Source organism: Fringilla coelebs (genome assembly GCF_963513975.1).
Source record: "Fringilla coelebs genome assembly, chromosome: 1".
Classification (NCBI taxonomy): domain Eukaryota; kingdom Metazoa; phylum Chordata; class Aves; order Passeriformes; family Fringillidae; genus Fringilla; species Fringilla coelebs.
This window is the reverse complement of record NC_140028.1, coordinates 111161976-111181182: the sequence shown is the minus strand read 5'-3', so window position 1 is coordinate 111181182 and position 19207 is coordinate 111161976. Positions and strand designations below refer to the sequence as shown.

Here is a 19207-nt window from a genome sequence, read left to right as displayed (position 1 = left end):
TCTGCTCATTTTGTGGCATTAAATAGTTTAAACTGGTCTCTTCCCTTTTGTGGAATAGATTTGCTTAAGGATGTTGGCAAGAGCTGTGGGTTTTGGCCTGTGCAACACCGGAATTGATGCTGTGTGGTCTCCCCTGGCTAAACCTCTGTGACGTGGGTTTATGCACTCCAGGGAGGCCTGTGTCTGTGACCCAGCAGGTTCCTTCCAGCGTTAAGCTGGAAAAAATGGAAGCACAGAGTTAGTCTGAAACATGTCTTCTGCAGAAGCTGTAGTGAGCTGTGTATTTTTTCCATCACCCAAGCAGTTGGCCACTTAAGCAGTGAGAGGAAGGAGGACTCCCACTGTGCCCTGCAGTGCCACCTTCACGCCCTTCGCCACCACTGCTTCAGAGGCTGTCTGGCTGCTTTCAGCTGTGCCTCTTCAGTCATGAAGCACAGTGAGTGCAAGGCATGTGAGCTTCAGTGGTAAATTAGGGCAGATTGAGCAGCCTGCTTGTTAGCCAGGCTTCTACTGCTGTCACAGAACCACAGAATGGGTCAGTTGGAGGAAACCTCTGGGATCAGCTAGTCCAACCTCCCTGCTCAAGCAGGGACCCCAGAGCTTGCTGCTTTGGACTCTGTCCAGATGGCTTTTGAGTATCTCCTGGGAAGGAGATTACAGTTGGTATAAAGCTAACACAGCTATGTCTGCAGTTAAGCTTCAGTGTCAGCCATATCTGTATATTAGGAATTTGTGTCCAGAAGGCTCATTAAACTCTCCAAGTGCTGAGTATTTCTCTTCCAAAGGGGATGTGCCTGCTCAGGGACACGTTGCTTAGTGAAAAAGCTTGTTAAACTTCAGAGAGGCAGAATAGTTTGGTTTACTCATTTTCTCTTGATGGTAGCTAGTAATAGGAGGCAGGTAATTGCATCCTCCAAAACCCCTGAGAAAAGGAATTGTATCATTGCTCACCCTGAAACCATTAAAGCATCGTTGATGTGCTGTTAACCTAGGGGCTTTAAACCATAGTGATGTCTGCATGACCCAGGGCACAGAACTACAGAAATGAGTGTGGGACTGCACAGGCCATCCCTCCCCTTTGAGATGTCACCAAGGGCATGTCACACTGCACATTTTTGCATCATTGCTTTCATAGTCAGTCAATAGTTTCTGACTCCAAAATCTATTGACCAGCTGCTGATTGGATGAGAGGTAATTGCATAAGCTAAAGGGAGAGCATCCTTTGGACTGGGCTGGCATGCTGGGAGGGTGGTTTTGGCACACACTCCTCATCTGGCATTTAGATGTTGTTTAACATTGTATTTATCTGTCACTTGGCAACTGTTTGGCCAGTTATGGTGAAAAAAAGTTATGAAATATGAGCTACATGAAGAGAAAAACAATGTAAATATTTTGAGGGACAGAATGCATAAGCTATATTCTGAAGAAAATACTATTAGACTGTCTTGTGTGACTTGCACTATTCTTCATTTTTGTACTGTCTACTGAACTAAAATAGGGTTCAGCAAAGGGTGACTAATACTGTAAGAATATTGTAATGAGTATTAATTAATACTTTGCAATTTAAATCAGAGACAATCTGAAGTAGATCAGGAAAAAATCTTGGGGAAAAAAATGTACTACAAATGGAGTTGCTTTGACTGCTATTCTTCACAGTGCTATTAATCAGGTACAATACTCCAAGGCACAAATTATGTGATTCTGCAAGTTTTCCTGACTCTGCACTTACTAATTTTGCAAACCTTTTGTTTCATTAACACTGGCTTTGTACTTGGTATTCTATCTTGAATTAGACACACAAGAAAGGAGAGAATTTTTTTTTTTTTTTGCTCTTTCCCATTACTTTCTATTTCTTGTAGCAGATCCCACTCTGGGTCTGTGGAGTCCAGGCAACTTCCTGTCACAATTCCTGTAGAAACAACTGTAAAAGTCCCTCAACCTGGGAGCAGGGCCTCAGAAGGTCAGTAGTCCTACTTCCTGCTCAGGATAGGACTGGCACCAAATTTAGACCCCAGGGCTACGGGAGGGTGGGGTTTCCTGTCAGGCGCTTTGAGGACAGAGACTCCAAAACCTCCCTGGGCCTCTGCTGCAGTGCTTAGTTATCCTTGTAGTGAAATGTTTTCTGTTGGGACTTTCTTGGCTTCTTTTTTAATGACCACTTCATTTTTTGTTCTCTGGTTGTGCACCCTGGCCAAGACCCAGATTCCATCTTCTTGCTGACCTCCTTGTAGGTACAGGCAGGTGTCTCAGGGCATGTGCATCACCTCCCTGCCCATGGTGGATTCCACAGTTAGGTTTGGCAGAGCTGATCCGTATCCTTCTTGTACTGGAGGGCCGAAAATGAGATACAATCTTTCAGGTGTAACCTAGAAGTAAGGAGATTGGTAAATATTCCTCAAAAATTTAAAGTACTGTAATTGCTCACAGTCCTTGTGACAGTGACGTTTCAGGATTTGTTTCTTTGTTATCTTCAGCTTAAAATTCTTCTTGATTTTTTTATAAAAAAATCTGCATTTGACTGTTTAATGCTCATGTGTGGCTTTCCTTTATAGAGGGTTACTTCCACTGGGTTGCTGCATCACAGGGCTATTGCTCTTGGCCCTGGGAAATGAGGAAGTTGTGAAATTGTTCCTACAAGTCTTTTATCATACTACTGAAGTAGGGGAGAAACTATATTCTGGAAATCAATAGCTTTCAAGAAGAATGAGGGGTTCTGCCGGATGACTTAACTGAAAATAAGCATTCAGTGTTGCATTGTTGCTGTGTGGTCCTGGGATTTATAAACAGGAGTATACTAGTTCAGGGACTGGTTATTACTGCTGTCAAGAAGAATCAGTTACCATCTCCAGCTAAGGAAACAAGCATGTTGCTGGAAACGTGGCCAGAGTCAGAAATGCAGCTTAAAAGTAACCCCAAGCTCAGAGTCCTGAATCACCATTCCCTGCAGAGTGTTCAGTGCCATAGACAAAAACCTTGATGGAAAATTTGTGATTCTAGGTATGAAGCTACCATAACCGTACACCATTATAACCAGTGAGAACAAATTTCCATTAAATAAGCTTTTAAACCTTTACACAGAATAAAACACTACATGTGGAAGAGGATTACTTAGTTTTGAAGTGGGTGTTAATTTGCCTCTTCTATAACTGGTTGGTACTTAGAGATTAAGCTGATACAGTTCTTCAGACAGCTCAAGAGCCAAGAAACTACTGTTGTTGTGATTGGACACCATTGCAAAAGAAGAATTTAATATATATCTGTCATGTTTTCATATTATAATTAATGCTAGAAAGTGGGAAAGATACCATGTACCACTGCTCTTTCTATCTGCTTATGAGCTGTTCCACATGGTGTGTACAGGAAAACCAGAAGATAGGGATGCTGATAAAAAACATCTGCTTTCATGTATTCTTATATTTAATATAAACTATTTACATGTCTGTTCTTCATATGTACAAAGTTATGTGTGTACACTGAGTATGCACACATGAGTATTTACCTGTGGAAAAGCACCAGTTCAGTGAGTCAATAGATCCTGGTTTCTTTGGTTTTCACTTGTATATGCTTTCTATTTTTTGAACTGTTTTCCTCAGGTTGTGGTTGAATTGTCAGTTGGCATTAACACACACAGTGGTAAAATTAAAAGTAGTTAGAGGCTGACTTACCAGGTCTGGGCATAACAGGAAAACAACAGTGTTGTAAGCATCTGACACGGAGCTCAGCAAGGGCAGTAAATCAACGTTAAACCAGCAAAGGCTGTTAGTGTCTGTTGAATGTTGGCTGTCCCACAGAAACCATAAAGGAAAGGTGAGAGTGTTTGATTAGGCTATGAGTGTGTGCAGAACCAGCACTGGGACAGCAGGAATGCTGGGTTCCAACACTGGGGAACCAAACCCTGGCACTGCTCTGCTAAATCCCTTGGCAGCTCCTGGGGTTTTGCTGTAGTTGAGGTCTCTGGTGCTGCTGTGTATTTCTGTTATTTCATGGTTTTAGCGATTTAATTTTGTATTTTGGTATTCTTGGCAGCACTAAATCACTATGTTTAGGCTTCCATAGCCCCTCTAACTGGAGAACTACCACAGCCATGCCCTGTACACTGAAGTTGGTGCTTCTGGAGCCCACAAAGGAAGTGGCCTGATTTCCATGCTTGGTATGCAGTTCTGTTTGTGGTGTGAAAGGATCTGTTCCGTTTTAATAAAGTGTTTTCAGAAAATTTAATGTTGAAATGTAGGAAAATCTAAGTAATTGCTAGAGCCTATTTGTAAACCACATTAAAGGGTTTTTGCTATTTCTCCTGGAAGTACTGTCTAATTATATTACATGTGCTTTACAAGGAAATTTAAACTTAATAAAATGGAAATAGCAAATCTATTGAATTATAGCAGATAAATATTTAGAGCATCTCCTAATAGTAGAATTTTAGGATAAACAACACTGTAGCCCCACTAAAATTAATACCAGTTTAAACATGTTTCACTCATGTATTACATGAGTGCTGCTGTTGCTAAGGGTGCTGCATAAAACAGAGCATTAAGCATAAACCTTTCACTAGTAACTCTCAGCTGATAATAAATGAAGAATGGCTTCTTGAGCCAACTCATTTCTGAGCTGTGCCTCTGATTAGTTCACAGAGGCTTTTAATACCCCTCAAATGAGTGGGGCTTGTCATTATGTATCTAGTAGGTTTAACCAGTAGATCAAGACATTTTTAATATCTCTTTTCCATATTTTTAAAATACTTCTTAAAGCTTCCAAAGAAATGTCTTTTTGAGGGAAGAGCAGTTAACTCAGCCCCACAAGTTCCCCAGTGAACCTGTTGGGGCTGTCAGGGGAAAAGTGATCTTAAAAGTACCTCATCAGTTCTCTTTCTCAGTATTAAAATTTAAAAATACACTCCCTTCCCCATATGCTGTCTTAGAGAAATATTTTCCCATTGAGCAGGAACATTTACTTTCACAGTAAAAAAGAACAAAAATTTTTAAATTCTTCACCCTGAACTTGGCAAGGAATTTCTATGTTTAAAGGTGCCACCACATGTTGCTTGCCCAAGTGATAGCTCTTGGGGGAGCCTGCTGCTGCCAGGTACTGCCAAATATATTTTGGTATTAGAAACTATAAAGAAGAAATTAAATACACAGCTCCTGGGGTTCTCACGTGGCTTATGATTCATTTCCTGAAATATGTGTATGACTGCATTTGGAGTGATTTTGCCCAGCCCTTGTGTGCCATGGCAGCATGTGAAGCTATTTTCAGAGGTTTTTGTACTCACTGGCCCGCTCAGGAAGCTGGGATATTTGTTTGTTCCCATCACGTATTTTAAATATGATAGCATAAGATTGCCAGCAGAAGACAATCCTAGTTTAAGATTAGCTTAGTTAAAATTAGGAGGGCCTTCAAAAATAAATGAGAGTTGTCCAGCTTGTACAGAGTTTTTGGACAGATTACATTTAGTCATCATTAGCACTCGTGCTTGGTTTTTTTCCAGACTTTGGCAAGCCCTGCAGAGATCAGAGAATAAAAATACCTTTCCAGTCTTCTGTATTCCTCATCAATCCCCATACAATTACACCAGTACTCAGAATTTATGAAAATCATTCTAAAATAAGAGAATGTTTGTATTTGATGGATCAGGAACTGAATGAAGGTGCTGTCTTCTGTATCTACGTTTTTGTAATAGAAGGAAAAGACACTTTAATTAAAGATGCTATAGTTTTATTCAGACATTTATTTAAATAAGTGAATCAGGATGTAGAAGAGGAATCTATCTGTATTCCAGCCTTTAGCTGTGTCTTTTTTCCCTGCACTGTTGCTATGGAGAAGCATATAAATATTTGTATCACAAACTAATTTTACTTCACTTATAGATGGCATGGAAATACAGATAAAAATGGTAAAGAAAAGTTGCTGTAGGTGTGTTTTAGCATGCAGAGTAGTGTTTTGGAAAGATTCAGATCCAGACTAGCAGCAAAGAAGAGGTAGAAGGTGCTCTGTTGAAGCATCTGACATCTTTGTATCCCATGTTGTGGGACAGAAACTGAATGATAGTGTACGCTTTATTTGCAGCTTTGTCTTTTCCAATTTTGTTATGGCATTTTTGGATACTTCTCTTTCTAATAGTTCATATGTCATGGGCCATTTCCATGAGATCAAATACAAATGCAAAAGAAACAACTTCAGCTCAGTAGCACATGTCCATCCTCCACGGGGGAATGGCACAGAACCCACACAGCGGCTTAGGAGTTGAAAGCTGCGTAAATTGTTTCTTTTTATGGTCACTCACATTTTTTCATGTCCGGCCTTTTCCTTTCCTTGCCTGCCAAGGAGGCAGTGATGCTGGGCATGAGTGAATTCCAGCAGTGCTGTGCATCTCCTTGCCTCTGCTCCTCAGCCTGTCCTTTGGGCTGGTCTCCCTCTCGTCTCCTTCCTGAGACTGTTGTCTCTGTCTTTTTTCTTCGGGGCACTTCAGTCACTCTGACTATTTCTTGGTATATCAGGGTGGTTCCAGCCTGACAGCCCCCAGGTGATGTGTGAGAGGACATGTCTTCAGCACAGTTTGAACTCCTTCTTGTTGCCTCTGTAAAATCTGTGTTATGAAACATTCTCTTTAACAAGAAGCTTCACAGAGTGGCTCTGTTTTCTTTTACTCAGCAGATATTTTCATCACCTGGGATTGTTATCCTGGTTTCACATGGTGACATGTCTCTGGTGACATCCTAGGATAATGAAAACAAAACTGGTTATCAGCAGGATTGGAAATAACATGTATCACCAGAGCAGTCTGCTACCTCCTCCTTATAGCACAGGATGTTTGTATTCAATTCCACAACAACAAAAATACTGAATAACAGTGAACAGGTTGTTGCAATGGGAAGTGGGAGCAGCAGTTTGTCAGTTCATTGACCTTTTGAGATCAACATAAAAGCCTAAATATTTAGGGCTAAATGACTTTCACATAAGGCATTATTCATCACAAAAATAATTAATTAACATACAAATTGCATTGCCATTTGATGAGTGTTTTGGTGGACAAAAGTCATGCCTCTGTTAAACTAATGTATTTTGTAAAAATCAGGCATGACAGACCGGTGATTTTTGTTTTTAAATGCTCAAGCTCTTTTTTTCGGTGTGGTTTTATTAGTCAGCTGGATTCTGGAGTGTCCTGCGTTGGGCTCTAGCTGGTTTGGTGATTCCTCCTGCTGCCGCTGTACTCAGCGTCTCTCTCCGTTCTTCTCTCCTGGCAGCAAATGAAGCTGGCGGCGGAGTCGCTGAAGGAGTAAACACGGAGGAATGAGGATGACTAAGGCGGTCACAAGTGAGGCGGAGCCAGCGTTTGTGGTCATGTGCGGCGCTCGGGGTGCACCCTCCACCATCTACTGAGTAGGTGGCACCTGCGTATATGAAACTTGGTAAATAATCTTTGCCTGACACCGTAAAAAACCTGTATTTTCTCCTGCTCTCTTTGTTTCTCATATGCAATTGCTTGTGAAGGTAACACCAAATAAAGCACTCCAGCTTATGCCAGGTCTGGATAAAATCTGCCAGACTCCCTGTGCTTTGAGTGATTGAAAACAGATCCTGTGAGGAAGCATCCAGAAGCTCACTAGAATTTTCAGCTGCAACTTTCTAAAGGGAAAAAAAACGCAGACTATTATTTAATTTACTCTCCCTTTATGGTTATTGCCCCTTTTGTTCCTTTGTTACAATAGCTAATCAATCCTCTATTATTTCAAAGATTTGCTTATTAGCTACTGCTTGTCCACAGCAAATTAATTTAAGTACGTTATACATTTCATAGGGAGCAACAATGTATTTCATTATGTGATCTAAGAAATAGTTGAACGTAAATATTTATAGAGTATGTATTATATAGTCCTGATTGCTAGTTCTCTAAATAGGTCCCAGCTAAAATCTTTTCAAAAGCTAGGTAAAAAAAAAATTAGTAGGAAAGAGATTGCTGATCAGTGACTTATAAGCATATTTATTTTCTAATTTATATTGGATTTTGTTATTACTCCCCTGGATTCTGAATTGCAGTATTGTATGAATGGATCTTGTGGTTAAATGAACTTAACAGCAAACAGATCAATTAAAGTTGATACTTGATACACCAGTACTTGTGTTTGTAGTCAATATCTGATTTGGTTTTCCTTGCATTTCACAAAAAGGTAGTGTCCTAATCTTCCTTCGTTTCCTGACAGTAATAGGACAAAATCTGCAGTGTTTGCTCCTGTGACCTTGAGACAGTTTATTTTTGGCTGCTGTGATGTTCAGTTTCACTAGATGTGAGTGTATGTGGTACTTGCTGGAATTTTGTTCACAAAAATCTGCTGCTGCCATAATTAAGGTGTTTGCCTACTTTGCACATTTCAAATTTCTGCCACAGGGCTCCCACAGCAGAGTAATATAACTAAGCCAAAATAAAACATTTTGTCTGGAGCTAAAAATTAGGATTTCTCAGGCTCTGCAGGTGTAACCCAGTAAGAAATGATTGTTCTCCTGGGAAGAGGAGCAAACCTGTGCTGTGGCTACTCTGTTCTTGCTTCTCCCACTGTTAGTCCCCCACGCTGCTGCTATTTCAGGGGTATCTCATGGGCTGCTGCTTTCACAGCCTGTTCCTGAAGCAGTGGCAGGGCTGGGGCTGCAGAAGCTGTGCCCTGAGGATCTCTGAGGGAAGCTTGTCACCCTTTCTATAGCGCTGTAGAGATCCCAAAACCAAATGTTTTTTTAGGAGGCAGTCAGCGTGTTCTCCATGAAAACTCCACATCTTTGCAGTCTCCTGCCCACTTTGGTTGAATTAGCTCATGTTTCTTCAAGTTTTAACTGCCTGGTCAGTGTTTTTGAGTGAGTGGTTCCAGAGAAGGAAAATCCATGGGATGGGTTCCTGTTGGAGTACGTTCTTGTGACCTTGCAGCCCTTTTGAAGGGATTCTGCTGGTCTGCTAACTGATGGTGGTCCAGGAGCAGGAAGCTGGTGTCTTTTGCTGATGGCAGCTGTATCAGGTGTCTGGAATAACTTTCTAAGATGGGTTAGAAAAGGAATCAAGTCGTGTGTCAACTGTGATCATGTGGAACAAGTAACTCACCTTCTGCAAAACTGACTTTGTAGTTTTCCTTGTGGGGTCCATTTCTTTTGTTTTCTGTGGATTACCAGGAAAATCTCTAGTGAGGTGTAAGTACCCAGTGACTTCAGTAATGGCAGCTGTTGCCTTTGCCTTCCCTTCTGCTTAGTTTCCAGGGATAATACTGTTCTAGGTGCCTTCTCCACAGAAAGTGAGGAGGTATGGAGGAATTCTGACCTTCCATGGTGTGAGACGTATGGGACTCCTTTGTTTTATAGGGATTAAAGTTTGTTCCAGGTGCTGGGAGAACTCTTGTTTTAGCATCACAGATGCTACATGGTCACGAGAGAGACTGCTTCTGTCCTAAAACACACACTTCAACCTGCTGAGAAATGTTCCCTCATAGTGCCAAGTAGTATTTTGCCATGGAACTGAAATGTAGCTCCTATTCCTCTGTAATGCAGCTCTTTGTCCTTTCACTGGGGAGGGGGTTTCTGTGTTTCATAGTGTCTGGTGTATGGGTTTTGTCTTGTGGGTTTTTAATACATTCATGATGGCATCTATTTTCATTTCTCATTTGAGAGAGAAAACTCTGTCTGTGCTCCTCTGAATGTATTGTTTCCTTTCTGCCATAGGTGCGCCTGTAAAAATTGTGGGATGCCAGGGATGAAACTCACTGACCAAAATCAGTTGTCAGGTGACAATGTCAGAAAGAATAAGATATTTATCAGTAGCTGCCATTCACAAGGTATGGAATCTGAGTGTCTGTTCCCAGGTCCAGGCAGGGTCTCTTACCCAGCTGAGAGAGCCTCACACCTGTAGACAGCCATGGCTCTGGGCCCTGCAGGAGTGCAGGCCACCAGACAGGGCGGTGTGGCAGTTCTGCCAGTGCCTGAGTCAACGCCAGAACATAAGTTTATCTCTGGTCTCAAGCTTCAGGGAAAACCCAGGCATGAGGCTGGAGCACCCTGTTTGGGAAGATGACTGTGTGGGAGAAGCCTGTATCTGTCTGTTAAGACTTGGATTTTACAAATCTCCTTAGCAGCAGGAATAACAATCCAAGAAAGCTGTTCTTAGGAAGGGCACTCATAAACCACTTGTTGGTGATACAATAGTTCTCTCACCAGGTACCTTGTGAGTGCAGGTCTAATTGTGTGGCCCAGAGGGATCTGCTGACTCAAAGTATCTACTGAGGAGAACAGGAGAGGAGAACCCTCATTACATGGAAAGGTTCCTCTGTAAGCACGCAAGCAGTTATGGATATTTTAGCCTATCTGGGCCTGAGGGAATTGATCTTGAATCTCATTCAGAGAAATTTGAGTTTACTTCTTTATTCATGTAAGCAAAGCCCCTGGGAACAATGCCTACTACTGTGATGTGCTTTCTTCAGGACAGCTCTGCCATGCCTCACCCAGGAGCTGGAGGGGCGAGTGCCAGTGCCAGGCCAGGGCTGACAGCAGGGCCTGGTGACTCAGTGCCAGCCCTGGAGGCTGTTGCTGAGAGAGGAAGCTCTCTCTGCACCCCTGTGCTTGATACAAGCACTGTGGTGATGGCCTCTGTCACCACTGGCATCATGAGAGCAATACTGGGCCTGTCCCAGGCTGAGGGCATGTGGCACACAAATGCTTAGAGAGAAAAACCAGATCCTGCCTCCCCTGCTCTGTATTTCTCAAGAGAGAGCAGTGAGAGGGAGGAAAGAGGAAGACGTTACACAAGGGCCTGCTGAAATGAATTCCTGCAATGAATCATCTGAGAGCCCGATGAAGTCTGTGTTACCTCTCTGTGCTTCTCAGGTCCTATACTTGCATTTTTCTTACAACTTAATTCTTCCATCACATCTGAAAATACAGGGCATCTCATTCTTTACCCCTATGTAATAAGACTGTCTCTAATACAGGGTTCTTGACTTGCAGAAATTGATATCATTTGTAATACAAGCAGATAGGCCAAACTGATTCATCCTACAATTACAATTTAAAAAAATAAATACATAGCCAGAGCCTGTGGTTTAGGGAGGGAACAGGCTAAGACAGCTGCAGAGACACTGCTCTGAAGAAGAGCAATCCAGCAGTCCCTCTAAACACAGTATGGATGTGAGGGAGCCTGGCTGGCTGCATGCAGTCAGCAACTCAACAAGTGAGTCATTGCTACACTTTCCCAAGTACAGTCACATCAAGGTGTTACTGCTCAAACCCCTTTTATTGAAAGCAAGTCATCATTTGGAATTAACGGCAAACAAATCAGTTCTGATTTGTTCGAATAAGCTTAACCATGGGAAAGGCTAACAGAGTGGCTGGGTTGTCTCTGATGTTTGGGGACATTCCAGCTTGCCCCTGTTCCCTGTTCATTGCTAGCCAGCCGCTTTGGGATTCCCCTTTATTTGCTAATGAAAAAATCCTTTAAACAAATCTGACATGAAAAGTATCTGATGTGCACCTACCATCTACTGAGATGTTCCTGCTTGGCCTTGCACTACACGGTGTGTTACACCTTTCCTGTCTCACACTCACAGCCCAGCAAATTCCTTGGCCGCTCCTTTCCTGCTACGGCCTCCACCCTGTTCTGCAGTGACCAGAGCTGGGAAGCTCCTCAGACAAGGTCCCAGCTGCACAAGCCCGCAGGTACAGCTCTGCACAAGTGCCCCAGCCTAAAGCAGTGGTCACTAAATGCCACATACCTGTTCTGTGCCCTTGCTCCCTGTGTCCATACCTGCCCTGGCTGGTCACACTTTGTGCTCCAGGAGCAGTTCAGTCACTGCAGTGTTGTGCTGAGCTGCTCCACCAGCAGACACCTCTGAGGGACAAGATGCCAGAAGCCAGCCCGCTCCCAGGCAGCCCCACGCACCTCGCTGCAGCACTGGTGGGGCAAAGTGGGCTGGCACTGCTGCCCCCCTCTATCGTTACTATTACCTGCTTTACCGGATTAAGAACCATGGGCTGGAGTTCTGCCTGAGGAACAGCTCCCTCAGCCTTGAGACACAAAACTCAGCAGATGATGACTGTGACAGCTGTTAGGCTCAAATGAACGTGTTTGATCACTGCAGGAGAGTAAGTGGCAGCTCACCAAGGGCTGTCCCTCCACGCACCAAGCCGGGTTCTCCGAAGGCGAGGCCCTCGCTGTTCCCAGGTGCTGCAGCGCAGGGAGCGGCCTGGAGGCTGTGCTGCCTCTCACCCCCAGCGCCAGGAGACACAAACCCCATCCACGTGCAAGTCACCGCTTATGCATCAATCAGGATATCACTTTTATTAACTGGATTTTCCATTTCTGTCGCACACCATGAATGTTTGTACAATGAAAAAGCCAAACATTGCCAGAAGCAATAAGATCAGTTGATATTTCTGTACCCTCTTAACACACATAGATTCTTTCTTGGTGAGAAATTTTTATACTTCTGTTCATTAATTCTGCTTATTTAGACTGCTACTCTTAAAATTCTGTGTCAAGATTGTCACATCTTAAATACAGATTAAGTTGCTAGAGGTACATTATTTTTAATATATTTTTATATACACACATACAGAAAAATACAAGACTGTTTTTCCACAATATTTACTTTATACACTACTGTAACTATATGCAACTCTTAAAGACACGTTAAGGGGTACAAGAAACTGTTTACTTGCTCTAAATAGTTTGGTCCAATATTATCTTAATGTAGTGGTTATTCTCGCCCTTCCTTTTACGTGACGACATAACACGACGTACACCACATGCACAATCATTCACCTATCAACAGAGGGGGAGAGGACAGCACTCAGACTAACACATCTGTACACATCTGTACACCCAGAGGTCCAACCAGCCACACACAACTATAAGGCTATAATACAACTATGCAGCATAAATGGTCAACACTGCTGTTCTAAAGTGAGCACCATATATACAGTCGTATATAAAAACATTGGAAACAAAATACACCCGGGGTTAGTTAAAAGGTGCCATTCCAAGGCTGTACATATCAGGAAAGAGTATTTACAATACTTGGAAAAAAGCTGCAACAAATAAAGTTTATTGCCAATGCCCTTTATAAACTCATTTCCTACGCGGATGTTACGCTCACTGTCTGTGAACCACACATCTCGTTTCTGGCCCTTGGTAAGATCCCTGCTCAAAAAATTCAAGCAATTATGTTCTATGGCTTCACCCACATGTCTACACTTGTAGCTTTTAACTGAACTGCAACTAGAGATTAAAACTTAAAGAAGCACAACACTTCTCTTTTGTCTTGTTCCAGAAGCAGAGCCCCCGGCTCAGCTCACCAGGAAGGACACCCCATGCACTTCAGACTCTCTGAAGTCTTGCAGGAATCACAAGAGCTGTTGTGAGCTGTGGCCATCCTGACCCAGCCGCTCTTTGGTGCTCTGCTCCCTCCACAGCAGACGCAAAACGCGCTGTATTGACCATTCTGAAAGTGTTTACAAGATGCTCAACAGTGTCAAACTCCTCTGGGACCCAGGATCTGCCCAGGGCACTGCTACATAGTACCCCCAGTTCCACTAGCATTGCTTAGAAGACCCAGTGCACAGCATGAAAAAATAAAACATTCTTGCCCTTCCCAAAACTAGGAATCTGCAATATATTTTATTCTAGATAATAAAATTCCACAAAGTTAATTCATCTGGTCAAAAGTATCCTTTTGTACAGAAATACTCTAAATCAAGACCTTGCCATGGCAATGGGAAATCTGACAGGAAGGCTCAGAGCTGTGAAAGAAACACTTTCCTACAGGCTGTTTTAAATGGACTTTATGAACAAGTGTATTACTGAGGGAAAATAACTGATGTACATGTGGGGAACAGCAGTATTTTAAGTCCTAAAAAAGTAACAATAACAAAACTGTAGATGACAATTTCAATGCAAATCCAATTACCTAAAGGTTTTCCATCCCTTATTGCCTTCTGGAATCCCAGGGAGGAGAGGTGAAAACAGCAGAGAGGGTTTACAAGGTATAAACCTAAAATAGTAAGTGTCATGATATACTACTAACAAAAGTAATTCATACAAATACTTTATTTTCAGTTAGCATGTAAAAACTCAGAAGTAGACTTAATAATTTACCTTTGTTATATTAAAAAAAGATTGTCTGCTTGTAATATTAACATATTTCTATGGGAGAAAGCTGCCTTACAAATCTACTTGCCTCTTTTTTTTTTTTTTTTAAAGAAAACTGCCTCTAGCAAAACAAGTTCTTTTCGGTTTGATTTTTGAGCCACAACTTCATCTATATCATAGCTTAAGACAAATAGGTGTGGGTTTAAAATCATATTTCAAGATCACTAATTTTTCAGTGCATCTTTGCTTTGTACAAGCCTTGGAACATCTGAAAGCTCCCTGAAGAGTTTTCAGCATCAAAACATTATTGCTTTGGTTCTGTTTCAGACACATAGAAGTATGCCACATATCACATATTTTAGTTTTCACAGAAGGTCAGAACAAGAATTAACATTTCATAAGCAAACAAAAGCTTCTCTTTCTAGTTTAAGTGCAGAACATGAAACTTTTAAGTGCTTCATTTACATTAGGATCCAGATCTTTATTTTAATTTAATCCAGATCTTCCATAGTAAAATTATAAATGTAAAAATTACACAATAAAATATTCTGTTGTGTTGAAAAAGAAAAACATATCTGCTAGCAGCATGCAAAGACCATGCATTGTCATACCATCAAGCAAACACAAAATTAAAGTATAATAAATAACTGCTCGAAGCCCACTTAAAAATCTTAAGACAACAAAGGGGGTCCGTGACAAGGTGTTCACAGCTCTGACCAGGAAGAATGACTCTGTCAAGCAAATAGAGCTGTTCGAGTCAGGTCATTGTCAAATGACGTGACAGCAACTGGTTTGATTGGAGGTACACAGCAGCCCCTCCTTTGGGTTCCGCTGAATATTCACAGATATCTTTTCACAGAGAGGTAGTTGTAGCACATTGTTTTTCAAGTTCCTGTTCTTTAGCCGTTCCAATTCGTTTGTTGTGTCTGACATTTGGTCAGAAAAAAATTTTAGGCTGCCCAGTGATGAAGCTTGGTTTCCATTTCCACTGGAGCTTATACACATTTTCCACGTTGATTTCTCCTGTACTTTTACACTGGAAAAGGACAGATTGTTTTGAGGATCAATAATGTATTTCGTGCTGCCGTGAATCTGTGAACCTAGACAAAGGCTCATTAGCTTCAGGCTTTCAACCAGGTCCCCTGCACTTCGGGATGACAGCTGCATGGAGTTTCCAGATCCAGCGCATCTCCGAGTGGAACCCGAGGTGGTGTTGGTGCTCCCCCCAGAGCTACCGGAGGGGCTCCCCCCACCTTTGCTGTTGTCACCTGGGCTCGTTTTGTCCACCCCTCCGTTGGCGTTGCTGGGTTTGCTTTGCCCACCACCGTCTCCCTGGCTGCCGGGTGGCCCTTCGCTGCTATCCCGTCTGTGCCAGGAGTAAGTGAACCCGCTGTCCTTGTCCAGACGCCTCCTGCTTTCCGAGTCGTCATCGCTGGTTTCGGAGCTGCTGCAGCTGGAGCCCCGGCCCTGGCTTTTCCTCCGGTGGTAGCGTTTGTGCACAGTGCTGGGAGAGGCAATGTTCATCTTTAACCTGCTGAGCTTTGGGGGTAAGTTCTCGTCCATGTCAAACTCATCATCTGACTCGCCCTCCTCAAAGATCTGGTTGAGGACTGGCGCGCTCTTTCTCGACGTAAGACGATTTGTAACCGAAGGCTTACGACGTAGAACAACTTGAGTAGAAAGAGAAATAGGTTTTTTATCTTCCTCATCCTCCTCTTCATCTTCTTCGACTCTGAACAAGCACTTCCGGCCACTGGTAGTGGGTTTTAAGCTCACCGATGGAACTGCCGAAAGTGCTGGCCCAGCCAGTTCAGGGATCTCTTCCTTCTTTGTGGAATCCGCAAGGGCCTTGCTCCGGTGCCCGTTGAGAACGTTCTCAGCCGTGCGAGCCGGTGAGGACTGAGGAACAGTGGCGTGGGAGAGAGGGGTTGCTGTAAGGTCATCCTCCAGGTCCTGGGGCACATCAATTTTTGTCGGCCACGACTGCCTGCATAAAAAAATTGAAGATAAACAGGAAGTTTACATCATGGCAAGCATTTCAGAACTTACAAGGAAGTGTAAGAACCGCACCAGAGAAGCACAAGTACTGACACACAAATTGGGCTGCTGAGTGGCATGTCTGTAAACAAAAGTACTGAGTGACTGAGCACAAGGAAGTGTTCTCTGAGAATGTGCATTCCTTTGGAAATGCTGCTATTTGAAAGGAACCATCTATACAAGAACACAGTTTAGAAATTATGTTGGTTACTGCCAAATAAAAATTTAAGATTTCACTGCTCTCAGAAAATGAATTAAACAATAAAAAACCCTGAAATAATTGTGTTTCAAAAAATTATCTGAGATTGGTACAGAACCACCAGTACCTACAGGAAGGTACAAGCCTATTTAAGCAAAACTTAAGGAAGATTGTATTGCAAACTACTTCTAATCTGAAGCTTCTGGGGTTTTCCCCCCAATATTCTTAATATAAAAATTAAGTTAGAATTAATATGAGTGAGACTGGAAAGGTGAGTCAGATGAAACAGTCTCTCATTCTCACCAAGCTCGATTCTACAAATTCCCTTAAATTCTAAACACACACAAACTGAGATCATACATTTTTTTGTCCTTAGCTGAGAATCTGGAATGATACAACTGCATGAACTGAGAACTCAAGCTGCTTAACAACATGACGCTTGAATAAACTGTAAATCCAAGTTGAAAATGTATGACTGTAATAGCATTAGCTCGAATCAAAAGGAAAGTAACATGAGTGTCCATCAGTTTTACAAGTGAGCAGCTGATGTCTTATCTCTAGTATCTTAAGCTACTCTCTAATGATTTGCATTTAACTTTAAATCCTAACTTATATTGTAATAATCCAATAATGCACACATAATAAACTTAAGAACAAAGACTGTCAGTCTTCACTCTTGCTATTTTAAAAGCCTACTCCAAAAAACCAACATCTACAGACCAACATGTTACCACTGAACAATTCTTCAACTTCTTCGCCCCACATTTCTTGTTTTTCGTTTCAAAGTTTGCCAATCTCCTAACTTTACATAACAAAAATACTCTTGCTACTGCATGAAAAGCTGTTGTAAAGACCTCTGTTCACATATGGACAGCATATTACAAGACATTCCCAACCATACTTTGTGTGTGCCAAAAGAAAGGGCTGCATGCCTTCATGGCCCAGTTTAGAAGCAAGAGGAGGAAGACAGCAGAGAGCATTTCACACCAAGTGTGACCCCAAGTATCTGCCAGACAGGCTGCATACAAAGACACAAGAATCACATCAGTTTCCTCCCCTCTGCCATGTCAGCAGGTCAAGCTGAAGGAAAAGGGAAGGCTCAGACACCCCTTTGCTGCGGCAGGACTGCATTTGCTGAAGGCTGGACAGAAAAGGACCCTGAAGTGTGAGATTGTGGTCTACACCAGGTTGTCTCCTGACAGCTCTTTGCCCAGTTGTACAAACTCTGAGGAGGAGGCTGGACTAAAACCAGCAATAAACTCACCCAGCCTTGCGGCACACTGCTTTAAAGCCCTTGCATCACTTATGCTCAACCAGCAGTGCCAGAAACCTCCATCCCAGGACCCTCTAACAGTGGGACCTGGCTGCCCACACGCTGCCTAAGCCTGTGTGGTGCATTCCCTGCATGGAGCCATGCAGGCTCCTGCCTGTCTCACTGGGAGCTGCTGGTGGCCCTCACCTGCCTCTCTCCAGTGGGGAGCTCTACTTGGAGGGAAGCAACAAAACCAGCAGCTCTGAGCCAAGCTGCACAGACAAGAAGTGAAGCCTGGGCTGTGGTCTTCCTTGGTTTCATGCTGACACCCTCCCTTAGGTCCCAGCTGTCTCCAGAAATGCTGGGAAACACTGAGCCAGTTTGCTGATGACTTGTGCTCTGCTGCATATTTTAAACACAATTTCCTGTAATTAACAAACAGGACTTAAATACACTAGAAACATAACTACAAACATGACAGAAAATGAAGATCTCAATCTTACAGGAACTTGCCATGCTAAAAGAACAGACTGGTTTGTCAGCAAAAATAGGAAGAGTTCTGTAGTTGTCACAATAAAGAGCAAATATAGTATCTTAAAAAACTGTAGTTGCTAGGCAATAAACCTCCTCACTACAGTATGTTTATCTCTCATAGCAGCCCATGTTTGCCTCCCTTCCCTTCTGCCTCTCCCTTCACTCCCAGTGGGCCTGAGGAGAGGGACAGAAAACAAGCTCCAGGTTGTAAGTAAGTTAATTTATTTTTTTTAATATTTTGAGGTCTCAAAATCAAAGTAATGCACTACTGTGTGGTCTTTTCTATAAGGTCATTCTATAGAAACACTTGGAATTTAGAACTATCATGGAGGCAAAGAGCAGCTACTGGGACCATAAGAGCAAGGGTCCCGAGTTCATGCAGATGTCTTTGTGACAAAAATTCATACTCATAGGGCAGGCTACAGCTACTCCAACTTCACAAAGTCATATAAAAATTTAGATTCATTGAAATTCTTGTTCCAGTTTCTTATATAACTAGAGCTGGTCTTTACTGAAAGAGTGACACTGAGGGAAAAAAACCTAAACAATTCAAAGGCCAACTTTATAGTTTTTGAATTTCCATTTGAAGGTGAACTCCAGGTCTTCCTCTAGAGTAATTTGTTTTATAAGTAATACTTAGTATTAGGCACATTTGATGGGATTTCTTTTTTCAAAGAAGCTGACAAACATGAGGGGATGATCCATCATGAGAGAACTGCTGAGTCAAAGTTACAGAGGTGAGCTCTCTAACACCAAGCTTCGGACCATTTATCTCTGCAGACCCTTAGATGCCTGCAACTCTTCTCAAGTACCTGCAACCACCTAAGATTTCCTACATCAGTAACCACTGAGTGAATGATGATTAAGTGTCTTTGTCATCCCCAGTGGGACTGCACCCTGCACTGTGAAAGACACTAAAGACACTGAAAACACTGTAACATTCATGGAGCATCAACTCATGATTCAGGGAGACAGAATAATATTCAGAAGAGATGTCTCTAAAATCTCAAGCCTAAATCCAAGGTGACAACCATTGGAGACTTTAACCTATTTTCCCTTACTCTGTAACAAGTGT

The 19207-nt window shown here is 42.4% G+C and overlaps 2 protein-coding genes across 2 annotated transcripts in view; one reads left to right on the top strand and one right to left on the bottom strand.

Annotated features, from left to right (window-relative positions):
• The window catches only part of ANO10 (anoctamin 10), a 121997-nt gene extending 113894 nt beyond the window's left edge, over positions 1-8103 (top strand). Inside the window, exon 13 of the mRNA XM_084202838.1 lies at positions 7242-8103. Within this exon, the coding sequence (XP_084058964.1) occupies positions 7242-7277 (36 nt within the window). The 3' untranslated portion in view covers positions 7278-8103. The remainder of the gene's footprint in view (positions 1-7241) is intronic.
• A 4190-nt stretch (positions 8104-12293) lies between these two features.
• The window catches only part of SNRK (SNF related kinase), a 39852-nt gene continuing 32938 nt past the window's right edge, over positions 12294-19207 (bottom strand). Inside the window, exon 7 of the mRNA XM_084214470.1 lies at positions 12294-16097. Within this exon, the coding sequence (XP_084070596.1) occupies positions 14879-16097 (1219 nt within the window). The 3' untranslated portion in view covers positions 12294-14878. The remainder of the gene's footprint in view (positions 16098-19207) is intronic.